General features: G+C 37.9%; 1 protein-coding gene across 5 annotated transcripts in view; it reads right to left on the reverse strand.

Annotated features, from left to right (window-relative positions):
• Positions 1-381: 381 nt before the first annotated feature.
• Positions 382-22,609, reverse strand: part of ALCAM (activated leukocyte cell adhesion molecule) — a 115,335-nt gene continuing 93,107 nt past the window's right edge. For 3 of the 5 annotated variants that reach the window (XM_071433505.1, XM_071433503.1, XM_071433507.1), the window contains exons 7-17: positions 22,393-22,520; positions 20,643-20,772; positions 14,985-15,097; positions 14,003-14,138; positions 13,794-13,927; positions 12,203-12,335; positions 11,473-11,511; positions 11,211-11,328; positions 9,258-9,314; positions 4,292-4,406; positions 382-2,704 (exon numbers count right to left, since the gene is read on the reverse strand). In XM_071433505.1, coding sequence (XP_071289606.1) covers positions 4,319-4,406; positions 9,258-9,314; positions 11,211-11,328; positions 11,473-11,511; positions 12,203-12,335; positions 13,794-13,927; positions 14,003-14,138; positions 14,985-15,097; positions 20,643-20,772; positions 22,393-22,520 — 1,076 coding nt within the window. In that variant the 3' untranslated portion in view covers positions 382-2,704; positions 4,292-4,318. Of the gene's footprint in view, positions 2,705-4,291; positions 4,407-9,257; positions 9,315-11,210; positions 11,329-11,472; positions 11,512-12,202; positions 12,336-13,789; positions 13,928-14,002; positions 14,139-14,984; positions 15,098-20,642; positions 20,773-22,392; positions 22,521-22,609 lie in introns of all 5 variants that reach the window. The other 2 variants (XM_071433504.1, XM_071433506.1) reach the window with 2 other exon arrangements.

The following is a 22,609-nucleotide window of genomic DNA, read 5'->3' on the forward strand; positions in this document are numbered from 1 at the left end:
TGTGAGCAGGGATTTGTTTTTCTTCCTGTGTGTAGTAAACTGAGGTTCAACTCTTGTGGTGTCCTTGCTCAGATTTGAACAGGGTCCCCCCAAGTTCACTGCTAGGGTAATTATTTGTCCAGGTCCCAAGCAGAGACCTGCACGATGAGCTTTGGCAAGGCTTTGTGCACCAGCTTGTGCTGAGAAAGTGCTTGTGCTCCCCAGGTGCTGTGGGCCAGGAGAAGCCCCACAAGCCCACATCCATCACCCCATGACCTTTCCTGGGAGCCAGACTCCACAGGGGTGTATTTGCAGGACCACAGGCAGCAGCTCGAGCTCTGGGTGTGCACCTTCCCTCGGGCTCACGTGTGTTCTTGTAAACTGAGATTTCACACAAGCCAGTGAAGACATACTTCAGTTTTATTGTTGTTTAGGCATGGATAGAAACATTAATTCTTTTGCACTCTTGGTTCTTGAAACTTGCCTATAGTGAACTCGGAGCAGTGAAAAACCCAGCTCCTTGGATTGATGATTTAAAGTGCATAGGAGATCAAGCAGAATCCCAAAAGGCGAGGAGTTGTTTATATTCCTTTTTCTGTAGCTGTGAAAGTTGAAGGACTTTGTTTTCTTCTCGTTTGCCCTATATTCCCCTGACAGTGGTATGAAAATTTTCAGCCCTTCCCTATGCTTTCCCTTTGAAGTTTTCCCTATCTTTGGAAGATTCCTCTCTGTATTTAAGAACTATTTGTAGTGATATAAACAAAGAGAGGCAGTAGATGCACACTCCTTCACAGGACTCTGGTACAATGTTTCCCGTTCAGAGTCATGCCCACTGAATTTGTTTTTACTTTTACAAAACAAGTGTATCACTTGGCAGTGTTCTTGCACCAAAAGAAAAAGATATATTTATATATAAAGTAACTTTTTGTGTGTTCACGTTTTATTTTCGAAAAACAGGTGTTTAAAAATTTTAGAATTTTTTTAACAAAATTCTAAAAAGAAAAAAATCACAATATTTACAGAGATAACAGAATGGCTTAGCCATGCAAAACAAATTACTTTGGTTTTTCCCCCATTTTACTTTGGTTTAAATATTGACCAAGATTATAATTTTTTTTCTTTTTGCCAAATAAAACAGTAACAAATTAAAGTTTAGAGGCATATAACAGGATTTCCCTCTAATATTTTATACAGCATAGAGTTTATAGGACATCTTATGTATTTAATCCATGCCAATGCACTACAGGAAGCTTTTATTAAGACATCAGTCACTACTGCCCAGACATTTAACATTTTACAAATTTACAAGTAACAGTGTTTTCTGCCCCCTAAATAATGCAAAAGTGGCAAAATACATTTCCTAACGTCCATCTTTTTCTTTTATTTATTTATTTATTTTTGCCTACCAGTCTATAAAAACTTACTTTTTCCCTGGATATTTGTAAATGGAAACCTGATGTTCTGCTTACTTCTACTGTTCCTCTCCATCAAAGCTGCCTGTTACCTGCTTCCAGTAACTAACTTCCCAGATAAGATGAAACTTATCTCCCTTAAGTACAACTTTCTATTGGCCATTCACCCTAAAACCTTTTCTTATCAAGTACCATTCTAAAAATTCCCTCAAGCAAAAAACATGTTTATAAAGTTACAAACTTGAATGTAACTAAAGATACATAGACATTTCATTGTTACAATTATATGTACTGTTTGATAAATTAGGTACCAGTTAAAAACACTAAAATTATCTCAAGGTGCATTCAATATCTGTAGCATAGTTAACAAAAACACACAAAAAATATATATATATATATATTCTATTTTTGTGGGAAAAAAATGCAGCTTTGATATGACCACTTTTTAAAAAAAGTTTCCAATTCTGACTGGTATCTCTCTGAAAAGAAGAAAAGGTACAGTACTTTAAGGCAGCGAATAACATAAAGGAATCAAAACTAATCCAGAATTCCAGTTCCTTATCCTAATGCTAACATGAAAGACGACTGATAACCATCAATAAAATGCATGTCTTGCTCTAGAAGAAAAGGATTTTTTAGCCACCAGCTGTATGTAGGCTAGGAATTTTTCATAGTGTTCCTTACTATGTCTACAGACTTCTTCGGGGAAACTCTTTATTCCCCTTCTAGCTTGTTTAGCTTTGCATGGTTTTTTAAATGTTCACTTTCATTAACAATTTAGTGTATTCTTGTCACAGCTGTCACCCTTCTGCTTTACCATGATTTCAAAGAATGAAAAAGGAGTTTGACATTTTCTTTAAGACAATCTTACACTCTAGGTACTTGCTACAAAGCAGAGGCTTCACTGATTACAACCAGAATCAGACATGTACCTGCTCAAAGGGTGTCATAAAAACAATTGAAATAAAACCATTACACTATACATCAGATTAACAGCAACTCCCAGAACAAAGCCTTACAGTGTATAAAAATAGCTACGTAAAAAATTTACATAAAGGCAAACAAAAAGAAATCTTCAGTGCAGACATTTACAAAAAAATATTTCAAACAGAACACAACATGGTGACCTATTATCATGGCTGTTGCCAAAATTAGTTTGTGGGGTTTTTTTAGCTTGAGATAATTGTGTCTAAAATCCTTTGAAAACCTGGTAGTATGATCTGCTTAATACTTGAACCATGAATAGCTGTCACTTCTTTGTATATGTTTAAATACAATCCACGTTCATGCTTCAATTGGTCTATATGTATTCTCTGAAAATATGAAAGATAAAGACAGTTAAATATTTTAAAATATGTTAACCATCATAACTACTCAGTATCTATGCTGTAAATAAACAGCTACATGAAAAGTACTTTCTTCTGCAGCTCAGTAAAGTAAACACTTTCTTTCATGACAAGAATCACTGTTGCAGTACTGCTCACAGCAAATCCAGTATGTTTATCTGGTAAGTAATGGATTTATGTTCATTTCAGTTATGCAGATCTACTGATCTGAAGGAATACAGAGTAGAAGATGGCACCAAAGGCACACGGGGTGTTTACACTGCAACTTTTTCAAAATCCAAACTGACTTGTTTTCCATCTTTAAATCCTTCCTAGGACAGCATTTTGGTATTCCCAATTCCCTTTGCCAAACTAGTAAAACAGTGATATTGTTGGTAAAGTGCCTACAGCAATGCTGCATCTCTTTATACACTATGTAATTGCTCTGTATAATCCATTACATTCTAAATACTTAACACAAAACTTGTGGCTTGCATTAGAAAATTTCAGACAATACGGACATATTGAAATTATTGACAGATGCATTCATTTAAAGAAGAAACCTTGTTATATAAATATGAAATATCATAATACCATATAATTCCATATGCTTTAAACCCCTGCTACCTCAAGAAGGTATCCAGTGCTATTTACTTAAGATCACTGAAAATCAGGGCTGTCTACAGCTTTCCTGTGAAGGAGCTTACAATGCAAGCAACCCTGAATATGTAATACTCTCATTTTTAAGACTATTTGATGACTAACTCAACAAACCTCTATGGTTAGCTGTTTCCAGACTCTTGTATTAACACAGTGTTAATTTTAAATGACCTAAACTGGCCAGAAAAATGGTCTGACCCCTCCTTTGGGTACTAGGAGGAGAGGTGCAGCAGTGGTGTATGTATGTGTGAGCACAGGGTGGTGCTCTTGGTGCTCTGCAGTGCTCCTGCAATTCCCCACAGAGCTTGGGCATCGGCCAGACCATTTGTAAACAGTTTACTTCATACAGATCCCAGTGGGGGAAACTTTCAAACCTATTACTAATGTGAAGAGACACACAGTGTCTCTTTCCAGGATAAAACTGATCATAGTACAGGTGTGTGAAATCTAGACTAAGAGAATTGTTTTTTTCTAAGGGAAGGAAGTTTCATGACTTTACATTAATGATGGAAAAAGTGACCAAGGACTTGGAAACTGTTGCTTTCAGTAAGGGAAGAAGTTCCTGTAAATATTTCAAATCATAACTTGAAATCTTCTGAACTCTATCTAAACATACTCTTCATATAAACACATACATACACACGAACTGTGGTACAGTATAAAATTTGTATTTTCATTTCTTCAAGCACATGCATTAAAATAAAGCCTGAATGTCAGACTTCTTTTTATATTTGTATATGAATCTCTGAATTCTTAACTGGCCAAAAGCTTGAGTCTGTCTGTCTTAAAACTACACCACAAAATGACCCCACTGCCTCACCTCTGGAAGGTGAGCACCAGACCAAGCTAGAGCTTTGATCACCAGAGAGAAATGGTGGACAAAGAGATTTTAATGCTGCAATATGAAACGCTTACCTGGAATGATGACTGACACATTTTCTCTTAAGTTTCAGATTTATGATTGTTTTCCTCTAGTTTTTTGTTTTCTTCTATATTTCCAAGATCTTTGTCTACATGTTTTGATGCTGTCCTACAATGTAAAGAAAGGTCATTTTTTTGCATGTCTACAGCATTTTGTTCCATACTCATATTAATGACACTGCCTCCTCCCCTCACAGTGAACAGAAAATTTTGACAGTTCTGTTCTGAGCAGAGCAACAGGTTTGCATATGTCTGTAAATAGACCAGTGACACCAGATCTCCCACTGCTGTGAGTACCACAGGAAATATTACAGCAGGACTCTGTGTGTTGATCTACCTCTTGAGGAATTCAGAATTATTCTGAGCTAGCAGACATTTAGTAAGGTTAAACCAGTTGTGGAGATCCATGTTTCTTGACAAAGTAACTGTGCAGCTTGTTTCAATAAACACGAGTCTGCTTTAAGGCATACTAAAGCGTTACAAGTGTGGCTGAAATATCTTGATCAACACAGCAATCTTTTGTGTATTTGTAGTAAATGACTTCAGAGCCCGTGCCAAACGGAAGCTCTTCAAATGTGAAGAAATTCATGAAAATTCTGGCACCACTGAAAAAAAAATCTAACTCTCACTTGTAGGTCTGTGTTAGCTATGACTGACAAGCTTTGGGTAAAGATGAGATTGTGTAAACGTTTGAGGGGGGGGAAAAAGGAGGTATGCCTCATTTAAAATAGCAGGTCTTAATGCAAGTAGTGGCGATGAATTAATGAGTTAAGTGCTTAGTTTAGCTTAGCACAATAAAACCACTATGCCATTCATTTAATCTGTGAGAAGCCTCACTGTCTGCCAAGGTGAAAGATTCCTGCAGTGCTGTGATAACATTTTGAAGGCCCCAGTTTTTAAAATGTAAATGGGCAAATATGTTTGAGTGGGACAAAGTAAATCCCTTGTGTCAAAGCAGATTATCGTATCCGTATTTTCTCGGCAGATAATTTGCTTCCCCTACAGAAAAGTATGGTCTGCTGTGACAGACTGGTGCATATGCTCACCCTTGCTTCAGGGCACAGACCCGGAGTGACGCTGACTCGCAGAGTACAATGAAGACACAGGCTGGGCAGTGGGACACGTCACGCTGACACCATGCAGGAACGCACGGAGCGGAGCGGGATTGTTGCTGGAGGGGCGCTCCCGAGCACATCCTCCATCTGAGCAAAGGCTGCACCCACTCCTGCCCTGGGCTAAGGACCCTGAGCAGCGCTGCTGGGGCAGCGAAGCTTCGTTCTTGGCTCTGAAAAGCTCCTGGGGCAGCGCACATGCACCTAACCCCTCCCCAGCTCTGGGAGCGATACTGAAATGCTGCTCTCCACCGTGGGGAGGATGGGATTCTGGATCCCAAATCCCACAGGCTGCACTGAAAGGGACCCCTCTGAAATCTTTTCAGTTTTAGACGAGGTCATTTCCTGAGGGGCCGCAAGGTTTAATATTTTAAAGCTGCATTATCTTTTGCTGTTGGTTTAGGGTGCCTCTGTTATATCTGTGTGACTGACAGGAAGGTATCATGCTGAAAGCCCATTTACTGCAAAGATCTGAGCTCCTCTTCATTACCGGCAAATTTAATTTTAAAAGTGCTGAGATAGTATTACAAAGTAACTTGTTCTACAGTGGTAAATTTCTATTGCACAGTAACACTCTATTTTTCCTGGTATTCAAAACCTGAAACACATGACATGAATAAAAGGGAAGGATATGAAATGCAATGAAGAAGAAAATTCAATGCTTTGGTAGGGACTGACCTTCTGTGGGCTCAATAACCTTTCACAAATCTCTTTATTCCTAACAAAAAAGAAACAACCCCTCAAAAAATCCCTTGAAAACTAAAAAAGTTTATAATTTAAAACATGTTTAGTTTAGGTTGAGCAGATAATTTGGCTTGTTCACGTGGCTAATGAGTCTTTTCCATAAATAAGTCTCACAAAATCGGAGACAATAGGGGAAGAGATGAAAAGCTGAAAGAATCTGGACTCAGGCAATTACCTGAGCTGAAGTGAGTTGGATGTGAGAAAGCAGTACCATGCACATCTGTCCTCATATAACTGCTAATGTCTGCTCTTGGAGACTGGATAGACTACTGGCATGGCTCACTGGGATCCTTTTTTTTGGCCTCTTGTCACCAGTTTTACAGTGCCCAAATCAGACTGAATCTCATATGACCTGACTCTTAACAGCAGAGAGAACTGTCTCGTCTTTGATTAGGTTAAAAGCATTCAATGACTAACATCAGGAGATCCTGCAATGAGATCAGGTTCTGATTTTTAAAGTAATCTATTTTAATTTAAATTCAGTCAAATCAAATGTCACCTTTATTTCCCTAAAGCCACACTGGGCAAAAATGGGAGACTTAAAGGGCAACACTAACTTTGAAAGAGGCAGGTGCTCCAGAACTCTTTAGGAGGATGTTACAAACCACTTGCTTGAAACGAGAGCAGCAGCAGTTTTTCATGTCTGACAATCAGATGGATTTCGATTCTCAATGCCTGAGACTGAAATGCAGCCATTTATTTATGATGGTTCAGTGATCCTGCTGACCTGTTTTTTTGTTCCCCAAATGCTATTACCAAGGCAGAATTACCACCTCAGCACAAACAACGCTGCAGCCTTTTTTAGTGCTATCTAAACAGTGTCATTAAGAGAGGCAGGAGTTATTTTGCTTGGAGGTGTGGTCCCCAGGCAGGGCTTTGCCAACAGCAGAGGAGCAGCAGCCCCTGGCACGGCACCAGTCCCAGGGCTCGACAGACGTGCTTGGGTTTGTAACAGAAATGTCTCAAAACATGGGTTCCATCACTTTCTGAGGTGACTTCAGGCACAGGACAAGTGGTCCTTGTCCAGCTTAACATTCAACAGCAGTTGTTCCTTTTAATGCACTTTTTCTGTACATTAACTCCTGCCAGCTTGCTCCATCTGCAACTCAAGATCGACTTCCTCGTAATATTTGAGTAGCTGGGTAATGGAGTCTGAACATATAGAAATAGTCCCAAGGATTTGTCCAAAAGGGAAGACAGCTCACTTTACCCAGACCTGGAGCACTATCACACTGTTATTATCTACAGCTCCACAAAAAAAGCCCACACCTTTGATAGTGTTGTTCTGAAGAGTGAGAAGTTGGTTGTATAAATATGAGCTTACTCACTCTTCTTTTTTTTTTTCCCCTTTAAACTAATTTGTAAATCATGGATCATTCTGAGCTCTTACTAAAATTATTACTCGTATTTAATATTTATCTATGCTTGCTCTTCAGGAAAATCATTATCCTCAGGGAATCCTAATCAAAATCTCTCTGTAAGTAGTACCAAAGTGAGATTTTTAGCATTCTTTGGAGTGTGTGTGCTGTGAGGCCACTATTTTCATGGATCTTGTTCAGATACTGTTCATAACATTGTTTGTAATATGAAGACCATTTTCCATGATAATTGTTCTGCCAGCTGCAGTGTAAATACAGACTACATATAGGTGATCCAAAAATTGCTGTATGGTTTTAATTTCTGATCTCTTTTAATCTCACAAGTCTAGGCCTTGCCCTCAACACTATTTAAGGAAGAAAGTGTGCAGTGCTGTTTGTCCTTGTTACCCAACCTTGTGGTAATGACAGGTAAGATATACACATCTGTGTAGTTCTGGGTGCTAAACCAAGGGCCATGAATTTCCTTAAAGCTACACTCAACAGCACTGTTGCAGATGATTTTCTAGGAGCAAATGGTTTTATACATCCCAATCTGGACTGGCTGCAACCTCCTTATTTACTCCAATCTTGCTTTCCACTTCCTCCAATTATTTTTAAATGTCCATCAGTAGGAAAACCACAGAGATATTAGAAAAATATTCCAGTCATCAAGAAATGGGTGACTGTTTTTAATTTGTGTCACTTTTGTATTAGATTTGCATTATGAGCTGACACTTTCAGAGATATTTGGTAACTATGTCTTTTCTCTGAAAGGGAACTGAGTGAAAACCAATACAAATGCTGAGTCTTGTTAAAACATAGTGAGTTTCTTACATCTTTGGCCCACTACATCTGACTCATATGCTTGTTTGATATGAAGTATCAGAAAAGCAGAACTTTTAAGTTTCAAGTGTTCACTTTCAGAGATGCCAATAACCTTTGTCATTACTGTGACCTAAAAAACATTCTAAGAGTTCAATGTGCTCTGAGTGTGAACAACTTTAAGACTGCTGCTGTGATTCAGCTGGCTCAGCAGAAATGATGTTCACTGGATGTTGAACCAGTTTAGTGTTGATCTAGCCTTATGTGACTTGAGATTTGGGCACCTCCCAACTACAGGGAAAAAAATGGGGCCAAGGTCCAACTACAAGCCAACTTCCATGACTAGAGAGCAGGGGACAGGGTGTTGAGTGCACTATTTTCTTTCTGAATCTTTAATTTCTGCTGTACCTCAGCTTTTTCTGGCAAGGTGAAAATTTCATATACAAAGCATTTGCCTAACGTGGGTGTCCTGCAATCTCTTAACTGACGCTTGACACAAAAAATTTACAAATATTCTAAAGTGCTGAGTTATATTCTCTTCAGTATAGATTAGTTTACAACATCCTTTTTGGAAAAAGGAGAAATCTGCAGAGAACAACTGTTTGGCCTTCTGCTCAGATGAAGGAGAAACAAGGCATGCTGGGGTAGGTAGCCTCAACTCTTTATTCAAGAGGAGGCTGAATGCAGGATGTGGAATACAGATGAGTCTCTGATTTATGGGATAATATTCACACTGAAAAGAATATGTGGCAATAATCAGCTTTTCCATCAAGTGAAGCTGGGGCAGTGAGTAACTGTACAAGTGATTTATTGTGAATATACTCCAAGGCTACAAGTATAATTCCTACTTAGTGTGGATGACAAGACAATAGAAGATTATACAAACCACAACACCAATAACAAAAAAAGTAATGTTTTTCTTGCCTCGGCAGACTTGGAAAGTTCTGTGCTGCTGCCTTCTCAGACTTTCCTTTGGCGTCACTTTGGGGATAGAGATTAGGTGAGTTACTGGTCAAGGGTGGGTTCAAAAGATAACTGCTACCTGCTGGCCTGGATGGAGATGGGGGGGTTCTGTCCAGAGGTGTAAGTTGCTTTTTGCAAGGTCTACTTTGATTGCTAGGCTATGATTCATAAAGAAAACTTTGTCAGAATAGGTACTGACATTCTGCTTGCTCCTGCAAATATAGTGTGCAGAAAACAGGGAGGATAGCAACAGATCAATTTAAAAATATACAGAGAACAGGAGATTGTCAATGATGATACATCAATTAAGGGGTTTGCAAGCCAGCAACCATGTGTCAAATACAGAGACTATTGTTTAACTATAAAGGCATTTTTGTTTCCAGTGAACCTGTCTAATCAATTCTAGGTCTAATTTTTCCTCTAAGCTTTAGGAAGAGAAGCTGAGCATGAGGAAAAGAATTGGTGTCCATTTAGATTATGCCATATCCTGTCTTTGAAACAGAAAAAATTGTTGTAATTCATAATATCATCTCACGCTATATTCTATGATTCCTGTCAGCTCTCCCCACACTACTCAGTGGTGCAAGAAGAGATATTTTACCTTCTCTGCCCTCAAACCACCTCATCCAAAGAAACCCAAAGCAATGTACCACAGGTTCATGACTCCACATTCACACATTCGAAAAGGAATGACAAAGTTATCTTAGACATTATTGCAACAGTAGCAAAGTGGGGGAGGAAGAGCACTATGTTGTTACTTTTAATATTTTACAAAAAAAAGCATAAGCTTTGGGAAAAAAAAACAAACAAAAAAAACCTTATAGTATCCAAGTGTGGTTCTGTGCATGGGTAATTTATAACAATTCTATATTTGGAAAACTTCAAAAACCTGATCAGTTATGGTTGAGCCAAAGTCTTTATATATTATCCAAAAAAAGAGCATTTCTTAGCAGATGGAGAATTCCTTGTTGTACTTTCACATCAGTGAAAACACATTTGTTCACAGTAAAATCCCACTAGTATATTTTAGGTTTCATTTGGTTCAATTTTAATGGAAGATCATACTAAAATCAACTGAACTTTAGGACTGCTTTTACACCTGTACTGATTGGAGCAGCCACTTAACCTCTCCTGCTCAGGAGCAGCTGTGAGAGCTGTCAGACAGCAAGGCTGCTTCTGACTGCCCTCAGCTCTCCCTGGAGATAAAGGTATGGGGGCAAGAACAAATGGGGCACACAGTAATAGCCAGCCTCAAAAGGATAGAGCAAAATGGTCACTTCTTGACACCTTCCCTACTATTTTCAGAAGTGAGCCTCTGTGACAAGGAAGAAAGTTGAAAATGAAAAATGCTGTTCTATGCCTATGATGTATAAAACCTGGACTGGGATGAGAGCTTCTAGATTTTTTTCAGCAACAGAAGATCTATTTTTACCAATTTTATTTCAGAAACCTCAAAGAAACAAGTAAGGATCTCTCCTCTCCCTGAGATGGTTGAGTCTTATTCTGTGTGTTATTCCATTTTCAAAGGAAACAAGGTAGCCAATTTCTAAATGAAGGCAGTTTCTAGCAGCAGTACAGCCAGACAGACTTCCACACATCAAGTTCCACAATTAAGTACTATATTTAGATGCAAGAGTCAGCACAGACTTGGCTGTCAGGAAACAGGACCTCATTACTACTATGATCTATGAAAATCTCAGAACCCCACCTCCAGGAGATGAGTCCCATTAAGCATTAGGACAAGCCAATCAGAGGTACCAAGTTTCCTTTTGCTATCAAGTGCACCTACTGTAACAGCTTTTCCCCACTCCAGAAAGCTGGAATGCTGTCAAGGAAGGAAAACAAGTAAACATACATCTCTTTGTATCACTGTTCTTTTTCCAGCTTAGTATAAAATTTTCAAAAAATTCTTACTTTGATTTCTTCACATAGAGCCAGTAGACAACACCTGCAATCAGAGCAACCAGCAGAAGACCGACCACAATTCCCACTATTAGCTTTGCCTGGTCATTAACCTTTTCACTATTGTCATCTGAAGCAAAGAAGAAAAGTTAATGAGATGACCTATGATAAAGTAAAGCATTGCAACATTTCTAAGGAATTTTCACCAGAAACAGAAAAAGGGATTAGAAAGTTAAAAAAAGGAATAAAAAAAGAGAGAGGAAACCATACATACCACCTCTGTCCTCTGGCTCGTCATATTCTGGAATACTTACTGAAATGAAAAATGTTAAAATTGAATTAAAGACAACACAGACCTAAAAATCACCTTCAATTACCTATCTACAGCAATAACAGAAACTGCAACAGTGTTTTCCAAGCAAGATATTTAATCCCATCTTTAAATAGAAGCCTTTCCTTTGTAATTATACTATATACATTAGAAGAATCTTACTCTAAACCTGTAATATTCAAGTCAGAAATATTTCTGACTGAGAATTTCTGTCCTACCTTTCCATAGCTTCTCACTACCTTTCATCATGATATATTATTGAAGCCCAGTATGGCTGATTTCTATTGTGAGTCAAGTCATACCAATAAACTGTAATTTAGGGACTAAGAGATATTGTTAATTTTGTAATAAATAAATATCTCTGTCTAGTAAGTGAAGTGAATACTTTGCAGTATTTTATACTATTATGTTGTACTATTATTTTGTAATATTGTTTACTTTTGTAGCTAGCCAAGAAAGTCATGAAGACTAAGTGGCTTATTGTAGAAAGCTATCAATAAATTTTATGTACTACTGATCCAGAGTGGATTTACAATTGCTTGACTTAAGACAAAAAGGTTAAATATCTTAGCGTTAACATTACTATGCAGTCCTACTCTTCATTTGAGTGTGATGTATGGGTACTTTATGAGAAACTGTAACTTTAAAGAAATTATCTTTAGAGGACACTCACTAGCAGAGACGTTCATGGAGGTCACAGTCCTTTCTAGCTCATTTTCTGCAATGCAAGTTAAAGTTACATTTTCCTCAGGAGCAATTACAATTTTACTGGAAAATTTCCCATTAACATATTTTGTCTCCTCTGTCTGAAAAGGTGAAAAATGAAGATTAGTATCATTTAAAAACACAAAGAACAATACACGCATCACTTGTATTACACAGTGAAAATGGTCAGAGGGAAATAACTTTCAACTAATATTTCAGTTTTCCAAACAATAGCAAGAGAAATACTACATTGTTTTATTAAATGATAATGTGAATATTTGAAAGAAAAAGCCAAAATATCCAGTTATAGATAGCATAGTGTGCGCTGTAAGACCAATGATAAAAAAGTTTTTTTCTGAAAAATTAACAACATTCTGTATTTGCTTTTAGTTCAAGTACTTAAAAAAATATTCCAAGTGAAAAAATTCTTAAAATTTCAAACTTCTAAGGTATAATTTTTTCCATCTTGCTGTTTCTCATTTATGTCACTCTAAGGGGAATAATTGTTCCAAGTTTTCCAGTTTCCAGCTTTCCACACTATTTCCCCACCAAGCATTATTTTGCCAAGCTACATGTGTCTAGTAGCACCTACAGTATCTGTACTGTAATATCAATGTGTTGTTCCTTAAATTTGCTACACATCATTCTTGGATTAATGCAACACCTAGAGAAAATTATTTGCAATCATTTATATAGCTTCAAGACAATTCCTGTCCTATACCTGCAAGTAAATGGACCAATTTTGTCAGCTACACATAATTTCTGTAGCTCAAAGCAAAACCTAATGAAATGTAATGGAATCTCCAGGAGCACTCTACATTCTCCTTCCAGCCACTGACTGTGGAGAGGTCTCATTTATTTCTCCTGCTAAGGCAAAATCTGGCAATGCTTTTCATGGGATTTGGTAATCCATATAAAAATACTTCAGTTTGCATATTTTCCAGGTATTTTCCCTGCTATATATAGGAGTTCTTCTTGTTTATCCCTCAGGATGAATGCATAATCGTTCTGTTTCCAGTGAGAAACAACCGGTATAACCATACAAAAACAACCACAAATATTAGGATAAAAGCTGGAAAGCACATAAGGAACTATAATGAATGTAATTTCTGATTCACAGATGTCAAATTTCATTACATTTCACTCAGTTAATGCCTACATCAAGTGCCCATTTGCTTTCTAAAGTAAGTTCTACAGTTCCATCATTATTTGCAAATTCTTTATGCAATGGCAAAATCAGCACATTACCCAGATAAAATGACTAAGTACCTTCAATTAAAAAATGCATATTTCATTTGTAACCTTTTCTTTTTCCTTCCAGCTTCAGCTTGTAGCCAGTGAATCTCCTTTGCTACCACCTGTTCTATTCAAAAAGGCTTTATCATAAAAAAAAATCATCCATGTAAGTACGTGGTAGCTACAGCTACCACTTAACCTTCTCCTACATAAACAAAAAAGACTTTTCTTCAATCTCACTACCTCAAAAATGTTCCTTGATTTTAATTTGCACTTCCTATACAGTAGTTTTTGGTGAATAAAGTAATAAGAAAGATACTTGCTTTATTTAGGATGCTTCCACTGCCCGTAACTGTCCACTGCACTGCTGGCTTGGGGAAACCTTCCACATGGCAGATAATTGTCTTAGACATTTTATTTATGTTGGTTTTCTTGGTCATTTTGATTTGAGGTTTTCCTACAAGAACAATATAACAGTTAACCATTTTATTTAAAATTAACAATTAATAATTGTAACCATCTGCTTGCTTACCTTCCACAATAAGTTTAAGTGTCTGTCTTTTCCTCAGTCCTTCGACCTCCTGTAGAGTAGTTTCACAGACATAGTTTCCAGCATCTTGATACTGAAGACTTGAAAATGATGGACTTGTTTGCATTCTGGTATTGTCCTGATAAAGTCAGGAGTTAGAAATGACAGAGATGGACTTACAATAAATTAACCCCTTAATAACTACTATCAACACAAGTTTTCACATGCTTTGGAAAATTAGAGCCTCACTTTTTTAAGCTGTTTCCCCATTAATAAGTACATTTGAATATACAACATGAAAAGTGGAAACTGATGGAGATTTATAGAAGCCATCTCCTTTCTTCTTGAACAATTTTGCTTTTAAATCAAGAGCACAGATGGGATCAGTTATTAGCTCTGAGCTTTTCTAGTAGGTTGGACAAGACCATGAGTGATAAAACATTTGAGACACAAGTAACTCTCCTCTAGGCCAGGCTTATGAGATCAATATATGCTCATAAACAACCATTAAGCTTCATTACTATAAGTTTCAAGCACTACAGGTTTTGTATAAAGCCACCTCTTCAATAGCTACATTTTTCACCATCTAACCTTTCAACTCTTGCCCTTTTGTTATGTTTATCAGAACCAAGACCAAGCAAACCTCTGAAAAAATGTACCAAAATTACGCTAAATGGGCTTTTCTTCTTAGAATAACCTTATTCTCAAAGGGCCTTGTATAGACCATTTCATAGAAGTTGTATTTGTGTTACAATATGCCTTAATTCTCTCCATTTGGAAGCTGAGCTGATAATTACAGTAACTGATTTTCAGTCATCAATGTGAGTAGATCTCATTTTAACCACATGCGTAAGACCCATTTTAACAATATTCTTTAAAAAGCTCAATGAACAACTTCCTTCCTTCCTTCCAAAACACTGAAGTAGCAGCAATAACATAAAGAGGTGAACACCCAGATGGAGTGTGAAATAGATGAATTACTGACCTTTATCCAAAACACAGTTGCATTTCTACTAGAAGAAATTGTGCATGACACAGGCAGGGCCTCTCCAATCTGTTTTGTGACTTCTCCACTAGGAGTAAGCTGCAAATCCAGATCTGGGATAGAAAGAACATTTGTAAAAAGTTAATCTCAGAAAGCCTGGCCCATTTCAGAGGCTTATCAAGAAAAGAAAATGTGACTAATTGCACTCATTAAATTCAAGATTTCATTTCTTCAATAAAATTCAAGTCAATTTTACAAGGAAGGGAGATGAGAGAATTTTTCTAAAAACAGGCATTGCAGAACATTCATATTTTTGCTGTAATTATAGGCTAAAAGGAAAAGCAAAACCTCACTAATCACTAGACAAATGGATACTTTTTTCCACCTTGTTCTGCTGAAAGAATGACAGAGTAGGCAGAAGAAGCTGAAGAAGTACTTCACATAACAGTACGTGCATCTCAGAAAGGGATGCACGGAATGCTGTGAGGGTAGCTTACTATGGGCCAGGTAGAAATGCATCTTCAGGGGAGGACTAGTGCAGGTGGGGACAGGCTATCCTACATAATAATTGTGCAGAGAATAGCAAGGGTTAAGGTGTGCCTTTCTTTGGTGTGATAAAACTAGAGGATTTTCACCCTCAGAATATGAAGGGGATGAAGAAGGTCAAAGAGGGTGTATGAGACATGATACTGATTGAAGGGGTGAGAAGTCTAAATTACAGGGTTGGGGAACTGCACATGAAGCCCTTTATTTGTTCTTATTTGTGACTTAAAATGCCACTTTTGTGTACCTCGAAAAAGAGTCCAAGCTCTGCCTGACATATTTAAGCTCAAGGGAAACTGCAGTCAGGGACAGCTGTGTTTGACACAAGGCAGGGTGAAAGCCAGTAACAGAAACATCAGGAGACATTGCTCTGGATTTTTCTTGTTTAAGGATTTGGTGGGCTGGTCATTTAAAAAAAAATAAATTAATCCTACAGTGAAAGAAAAGCAGAGTTTGCCAATCTTTATTTTGCTTCCCCTCTGACAGTGCCTTGCTTGCAAGCCAAGCTGCCTGATTGAATGACTATCACAGATGTGCGCACACACACAAACACATGCAGTCAAAAGCACACATGACTTCATCTCAAATATAGTACTTGCTGGAAAGGGGCTGCAAAGCCTCCTTTTGGCTTTTAAGCAGAGCTTAAAAAAAACTCGAGACAAAAATAACAGTGGAGGAAAGTGAGTTTTCCTTAACAAAACAGTGAACTTCACTACTGGCTTCATTCAGTGGTTGCCCTGGGAACACCATCGTAATTAAAGGTGGAACTTGAGGGAACAACTAGGGCTCAGCCTGTACTATGGGTCTGCAGCATTATTATCTGTGTTACAAGCCCAATGTCTTTTCTGAGAGGTCACAAGAACTGTACTTTCATCTGTGAATGAGTCAAAAATCTTGAGATAAAATGGCATCTTGTTTCTGTATTCCTATGGGGATTTCCTATCCTCCCTCCTGAAACCAGTAAATGGAATCCAACTATTCTCCTGTGGCTTCCAGAAGAAAAAAAAAAAAAGAAATAAAATAACAAGACTCCTCCAGTGAGCAGTACATAGATTTCGATAGTGTATGGGATGTGTTTCTTCTAAAACACATTCCATCAGGGCAGAGGGTGGTTGAAGAAAAAGCTATTATTTTTTTCCCCTCAAGAATTTCATTCTACATGTACTTAAACCTTTTGATACGTACTTAAACCTTTTGTTCTTTGAAGTAAGATAGAACCTCAAACCTAAGAGATCACCAAAGGCCATTCAGAAGGCATTCCTCTTATATTTCCCATAGGAAGCAAAAATTCATGGAAGTTTTTGCCTTCATCTCAGACAAGACTGACACTGAGCCCAGAGCAATCCTTCAGCCCAGTTTTCCTGCAGGGTAGACTGACTGTGCCCTGCTGGCCCCTTTGTGTGGTGCAACTGGGACTACAATCCCTCCCACACTGGTCTTGGTTGCTATAGCAGTTCAGGAAAATGTAGAGGGCATGAGATGGGCTACATATTTCAGAGCAGTGTTTATATGACTTACAAGGCAAGACAGAATTAAGCAACTGTTTAACATAGGATCCCCTCTAGAAGCTCTATGTGAACAACTTGATTTAGCTTAATTTTCTGCCAGTTTATCTGTAAGGTCCACAAAGTAATGTGATGTAGTTATCTTAACCTCTCTACTTAATAAATAATCTCACTTTGGTACAGAAGTATGAGGAGAAAACATTTTCTTGCATATAGAAGATTATCAAAACCAAATTGTTGTCTCCATTGCAAGAAAAACTTTTCCGAGAGAATTTTCTGTACATTTCATGTTTGGCTTTGAAATGTTCTTCAGAAACAAGCTCCTCATCAGGCACCATTTTCAGTATATGCTAGCTCTTAATGTGGTCTCATTTGAAGTCTTGCATTGATTTCAGTGCTGTCTTTGCATACCAAGTAGGGCAGGGAAGAGACAAACAGTGCATTCTGCACGTATCACCACATCATGCGAGAGAGGTATGGAATTAAAGCCGGCAAGACTGGAGCACACATTTCCGTTTGGAAGCTGTGGCACATCTAGGACACACTCCCAGCATTTAAAGGAGGCCTCTGATGGAATACTGTGCTGCATTTGGGAAAACTATGCAGGCACTTGTTTGTTGTCTAAACTCCATAAATAAACTAGCCGACAACTGGAAACTTCTCCTAGTATCTTGAGAATAGATTTTTCCATGCAACATTCAAAAGGTGACTTCCCCTGTATTTTCAATGGCTTTACTGAAAGACAAGTCAAGACAAGGCTATAAAAATATCTATAAAGAAATACAAATGCTATACTCCTAAGACCTTAAATTTACTGGATGGCTTGCAGAACACATTTTAGCAGAAAGGAAAGCATCACAAAGAGGAAGTTCCACAGACCTACTTATTCCACACTAGGTTTTATGTACAGAAACAATTACAGAATCATGGAATGCTTGGGCTGGAAGAGACCTAGAAGATCCTCGGCTTCCAACCCCTCTGCCATGGCCAGGAATACCAACACTAGACCAAGCTAGACCAAATCCCCACAGCAACAGATAATGAAATGGCACTGTGGGTTGAAAGTTGCTTCTTTATAGCTGAGGGAAGAAATACTTGTCCTCTTCTGCTGGGTGCTTTCTTTGCCTTACCCAGGGTGTGCTTCTACACCTCTGTAAGTGGCTGTAAACAGCTTTTGCCCTGGTCCCCTGCCTGCCAGTTTTGCTCATCTGACCCTGGGCAAACTCACTGAAGAAACAGAGCTGGCAGAGAATTTACAACCTCTGTGAAAAACCACAAATCCACAACATCAATCCTGCTCTGTTGCTGCCTCTGTAGAGGGACAAATCATGCCAGCCATGAGCACTCAGTTCTGCTGGACTTTAAATTGGGACCTGGCTGCACAGATCCTGCTCTGAAGGCCAAGAGCTCAGGTTGTACAGTCTGTCCTTTATGTTCCATGGATAAGGCAGGGAATCTTTCATCCCCCCTCGATTTCCTTCATAAATAATTTCCCTAAGCATTACGGGTAACTCTGATGCTTCAATGTCAATTTTCAGCATTCTGTAAGTCTCATAATTTACAGTCAACTTGGAAAAATGGAGCTTGGTATTATCTACAAAAAATATTTAAGGATTATGGCATAATAATGTATTTTGATACCAGCAAGAAACTTTCCCTACATAGACACCAAAATAAATCAGTGCCATTATAATGCTTAATAAAATTGGTTTGGGAAAAGACACTACAGTTGAAATGTAACAAATTACTAGAAACAGTTTCTCTAATTTAAATTAATTTTAAATTAATTTAAATATTAAAATTAATTAATTAATTATCTTAAAAGGATTTTAATTAATATTCTATTGCCTGCTTTTTGTAGTGCTTGTGGTTGTGTTTTTTAAGAAGAAAATAAAAAAATCTAAAATGCTGAGATTGGATGTGAAGAAATGAAAAGCCCTGACTCCTAACCAAGTTTTTTTTAGTGTGCCACCACAGAGAGGAATATTCATCCATATAAAAGGTGAGCAATAGAACAAAAGAGGGAGAAAAGGTAGGAGTTGATAAGCATTAGTAAGTCGTATCTGAAGGACAAACTGCAGAAATGCTTCAGACCAGCATCAGAAAAGACAATGAAGTACCTTAAGGATGGTGCATGGTCTAGACATTCAGGAATTACAGAACTACTCTAGGCCACTGCACCTCATTTAGAAAAAAGGCTTTATTGCAGATAGAGGTATTTTGGAAAAAAAATTAACTCTAAGTCAAGTGAAGTAGTAGGGTACTGGAGTGCAGCTCTGAGTTCTGAGTAGCTGTATTAGCTGCCAGCACTGGGAAGATTCATGTCTAGAAATTACATGTTTCTCTGGCATAGCAAAGCTCTTTGAATATGCAGACAAAATGGAAGACACAGGAAAATAGGCTTGTTAAAAATAACTTTGAGCTGAGAAAGCCATTTTTTAGAGTAATTATTTATGAAAGTAAAAGTAGACATGCAATAGACTTGGAGAAAAATCAAAGGGTTGGTTATACCAGAGCAAAGGAACGTTTGCTATCCAGCAGTGAAGAGGCAGCAGCACAGAGACCTTTTCAGGTTTTACATGCCCAACTCTTGGCATACAGAAGAGGTGGGTAGGGTAACAATGGATGATTTTATTAAAGGCAAAATATTCATTAAATATAATAGCGTAATTAATCATGTGTAGTATAATTAATCAATAATCACCAATATATTATGCATGTATTGTACCTCTTCCATGAAAAAAAAAATTCAAAACCAAGTATAGAAACATGAAGTTTGTTTTAATGTAAAATATAACTACAGTGGAAGCCTTTAAACTTCATTATCCTTCAGCTCCCTCTGAACCTGTCAACTACTGTTGATACTGTGAAGACTACAGACAATCAATGATTTTAGGGGAAAACTTCTACCCCTGGCGTGAGTTCTATTTAACAGCCTGTGATAGTATAGCAGAATTTGAGAGAGTTCTTGCTCTTGACTTCTGCATAAAGAGGTCAAAAGCAGCTACTGCTTCAACGGTTCAACCAGTTCAATGGCTGCTTTCGAAGTGTTGCTGATAGTGTGACTAAACAGTATCCAGCTAAAGAAAATTTACTGAGCTCTGTAGCTCTCATGATGCTGGAAAAAGTAAAAAAACCCAACCTTTCCTATGTGAACTTCCTAAGTTACTTTTCTAGGCTCCTTACACATTAACCTCATTAAGGGAATGGGAACTTAACTATGAAGAATGACCTTCAGTGATATTCCTGTGGATTAGTTTCCATGTTTGTCTACATCCTAAGGCACAGCTGGAAGAAAGTAATTTGCCCTATATATGTTCGCATGAGCAAAAGATAAAATAACAAAATTCTCACCATATGTGATGGTGTAATAGAACCAAACACTATCCAAAGTTATGGGAAGTGAAATGATCCAGTCAATGAATTGAGAAAGTCAAGATTTTCAAACAGAAATATATTAGAATAAATAGAAATGACTGGACACACTTTCAAACCAACACTTCACCTGTAGGTAACTGCACTAAGCTGCATACACAAAGCAGAGAAACCATCCCAGGAGGTCCAAGATCAGTTTGAATCCTACCTAGGAGTGCAAAATGCAATTACTTACAGTGCACAGTGATGGTGGTCGAGTCCATCATGCTTTTGTCAGTCAGAGAGCACTTGTATTCTCCTGTTGCATTTCGTCTCACATCTGTCATTAGGTAAGTATCTGAGCTTCTTATACCTTCTGTTTCTCCCTGTAGGTGGAAAACAATACATTTACTGTACATGGGCCTGCTAAACCCACTAATTTTTGTTGAGGATTTTTTTAAATTATAAGGATGGTGAAATACGCCAAAGCACGTATAGACATGGCATCATTGAAATGTAATTACCTATTAGTTAAAGTAACATTTACTTCCTGCATGATAGCATTATTTTAAAAAACAGCTACAATCAAGAGCTTACTCTTTTAATTGAATGACTAACTCATTTTAAGAGGATGTTACAATACAAAATTTAAAAGTTTAGCCAAAAAAAAACAGTCTACTAACAAGTATTGCAGAAATCAAAACAACAAAAAAAATTGTGTTTCTAAGTCTGGTTCTGATATATTCAGCTTAGGATAAATCACAAACTGAATTGTACTGCATTGCATGTTTTTGAACAGCACAAGCACACTGGTGTTTTGAATTAGCCAGCAAATGCTGCTTTATGGCTGTCCAGTTCCCCAATTTCCCCCTGATTACTGACTTAGATCAGCTTTGAAACAAGCATAGAATGATACCCTAATTCCTATCTCTGAACCCAGAAAGAGATTTATAATACCTGTGAGCCTTTCAAAGAGATCACCCACTGCAACTCTCCTTGAGAGGAAAGACCAGTATCAGGCAGCAGGGAGCCCACAGATAAGACAAACTCGGGTGTTTAGCTCACTCACTGTGATAGCAGAGCAAGGAGAGATACCAGACACTTTTTCACTGGCATTTAGTGACTTTCTAGGATGACTCACTGAATCTAAATGGCTGTTCTGAGATAAGGACTTCAGCTCCTAGCTCCCTTGCTCTCTCCAACAATTCAAACATGCCAGGAGTCCAGAGTAGTGATGATTATGTTCAGAGGGTGACATGCTGGGTTTGAAATATCTGAAAGGACACCACTTCTTTTGACTACTCGCAAGAGCAGCTCTGCTCAGAGCTGCAGCAGGAACAAATAAGGCATATAAAACAGGAGTGGGAAGCAGGACATGGGAACAAGGACCAGGAGTCTTAGAATATAAAGCCACATCTGTCTGTGGATTTCACCAGTACTAAGAAGATTAATGGTAACAAAGCCTTTATTTTTCTCAGTCTGTGTCTTAAGCATTTTACAGATTTGTTCTTCTGTGCTGTCATACACATTATTTTTTGTGTTGTTAAGCCACCAAACAATTAACTGAAGAAAACAAATTGCACAAAGATTAATCTGTGAAAGTCCAAAAAATAGCTGAATTAATTTGCTGTACTTTCACTGCTGGATCTGTGTTATGACACCAGATGAGATGGTCTTCTTTAAGATGCCAAACTGCTGTAATCAAAACAGTTTAATAAAATACCTGATAATGGGAAATAAAACCTTGTAATTTTTAGTAGGTCTAAACTCCTGCAAAATTTGGGTGGGCTGGGGGGAAGGAGAGTTTTTTCAAAAATATTTTGGCAACTGAGGTGAGGTGTTCTCAGAGTGTGATATAATGGTCAATATATAATTCTGCGTTTGTTGCATGGAATTCCTTTCTTCATTTGTTACAAAACCACGGTAGACACTGACATGTAGCAATGTCTGCAGGAAGGAATGATACAGAATATTTCACTAGGCAGCGACAGCAAGGCAGGACTTACTGGAATGTAAAACAGGAACTCCTGTGGGGGAGGATTGCCATTTCCTGAGCACTTCAGAGTGATGTTATCGCCCTCTTTAATGGTACTACTTTGTGGCAGCACTTGAATAGTCACCTTCTCTGTTGGGTCTGTGAAAATAATGTACATATTTAATAGCTTCAGCGTAATCATACAGCAACACTATGCATACGATATTCACTGCCCAAGAAAATGCAAT

Source organism: Agelaius tricolor, unplaced genomic scaffold, assembly GCF_023055355.1.
Source record: "Agelaius tricolor isolate 1412-34295 unplaced genomic scaffold, bAgeTri1.0.p SCAF_9, whole genome shotgun sequence".
Lineage (NCBI taxonomy): Eukaryota > Metazoa > Chordata > Aves > Passeriformes > Icteridae > Agelaius > Agelaius tricolor.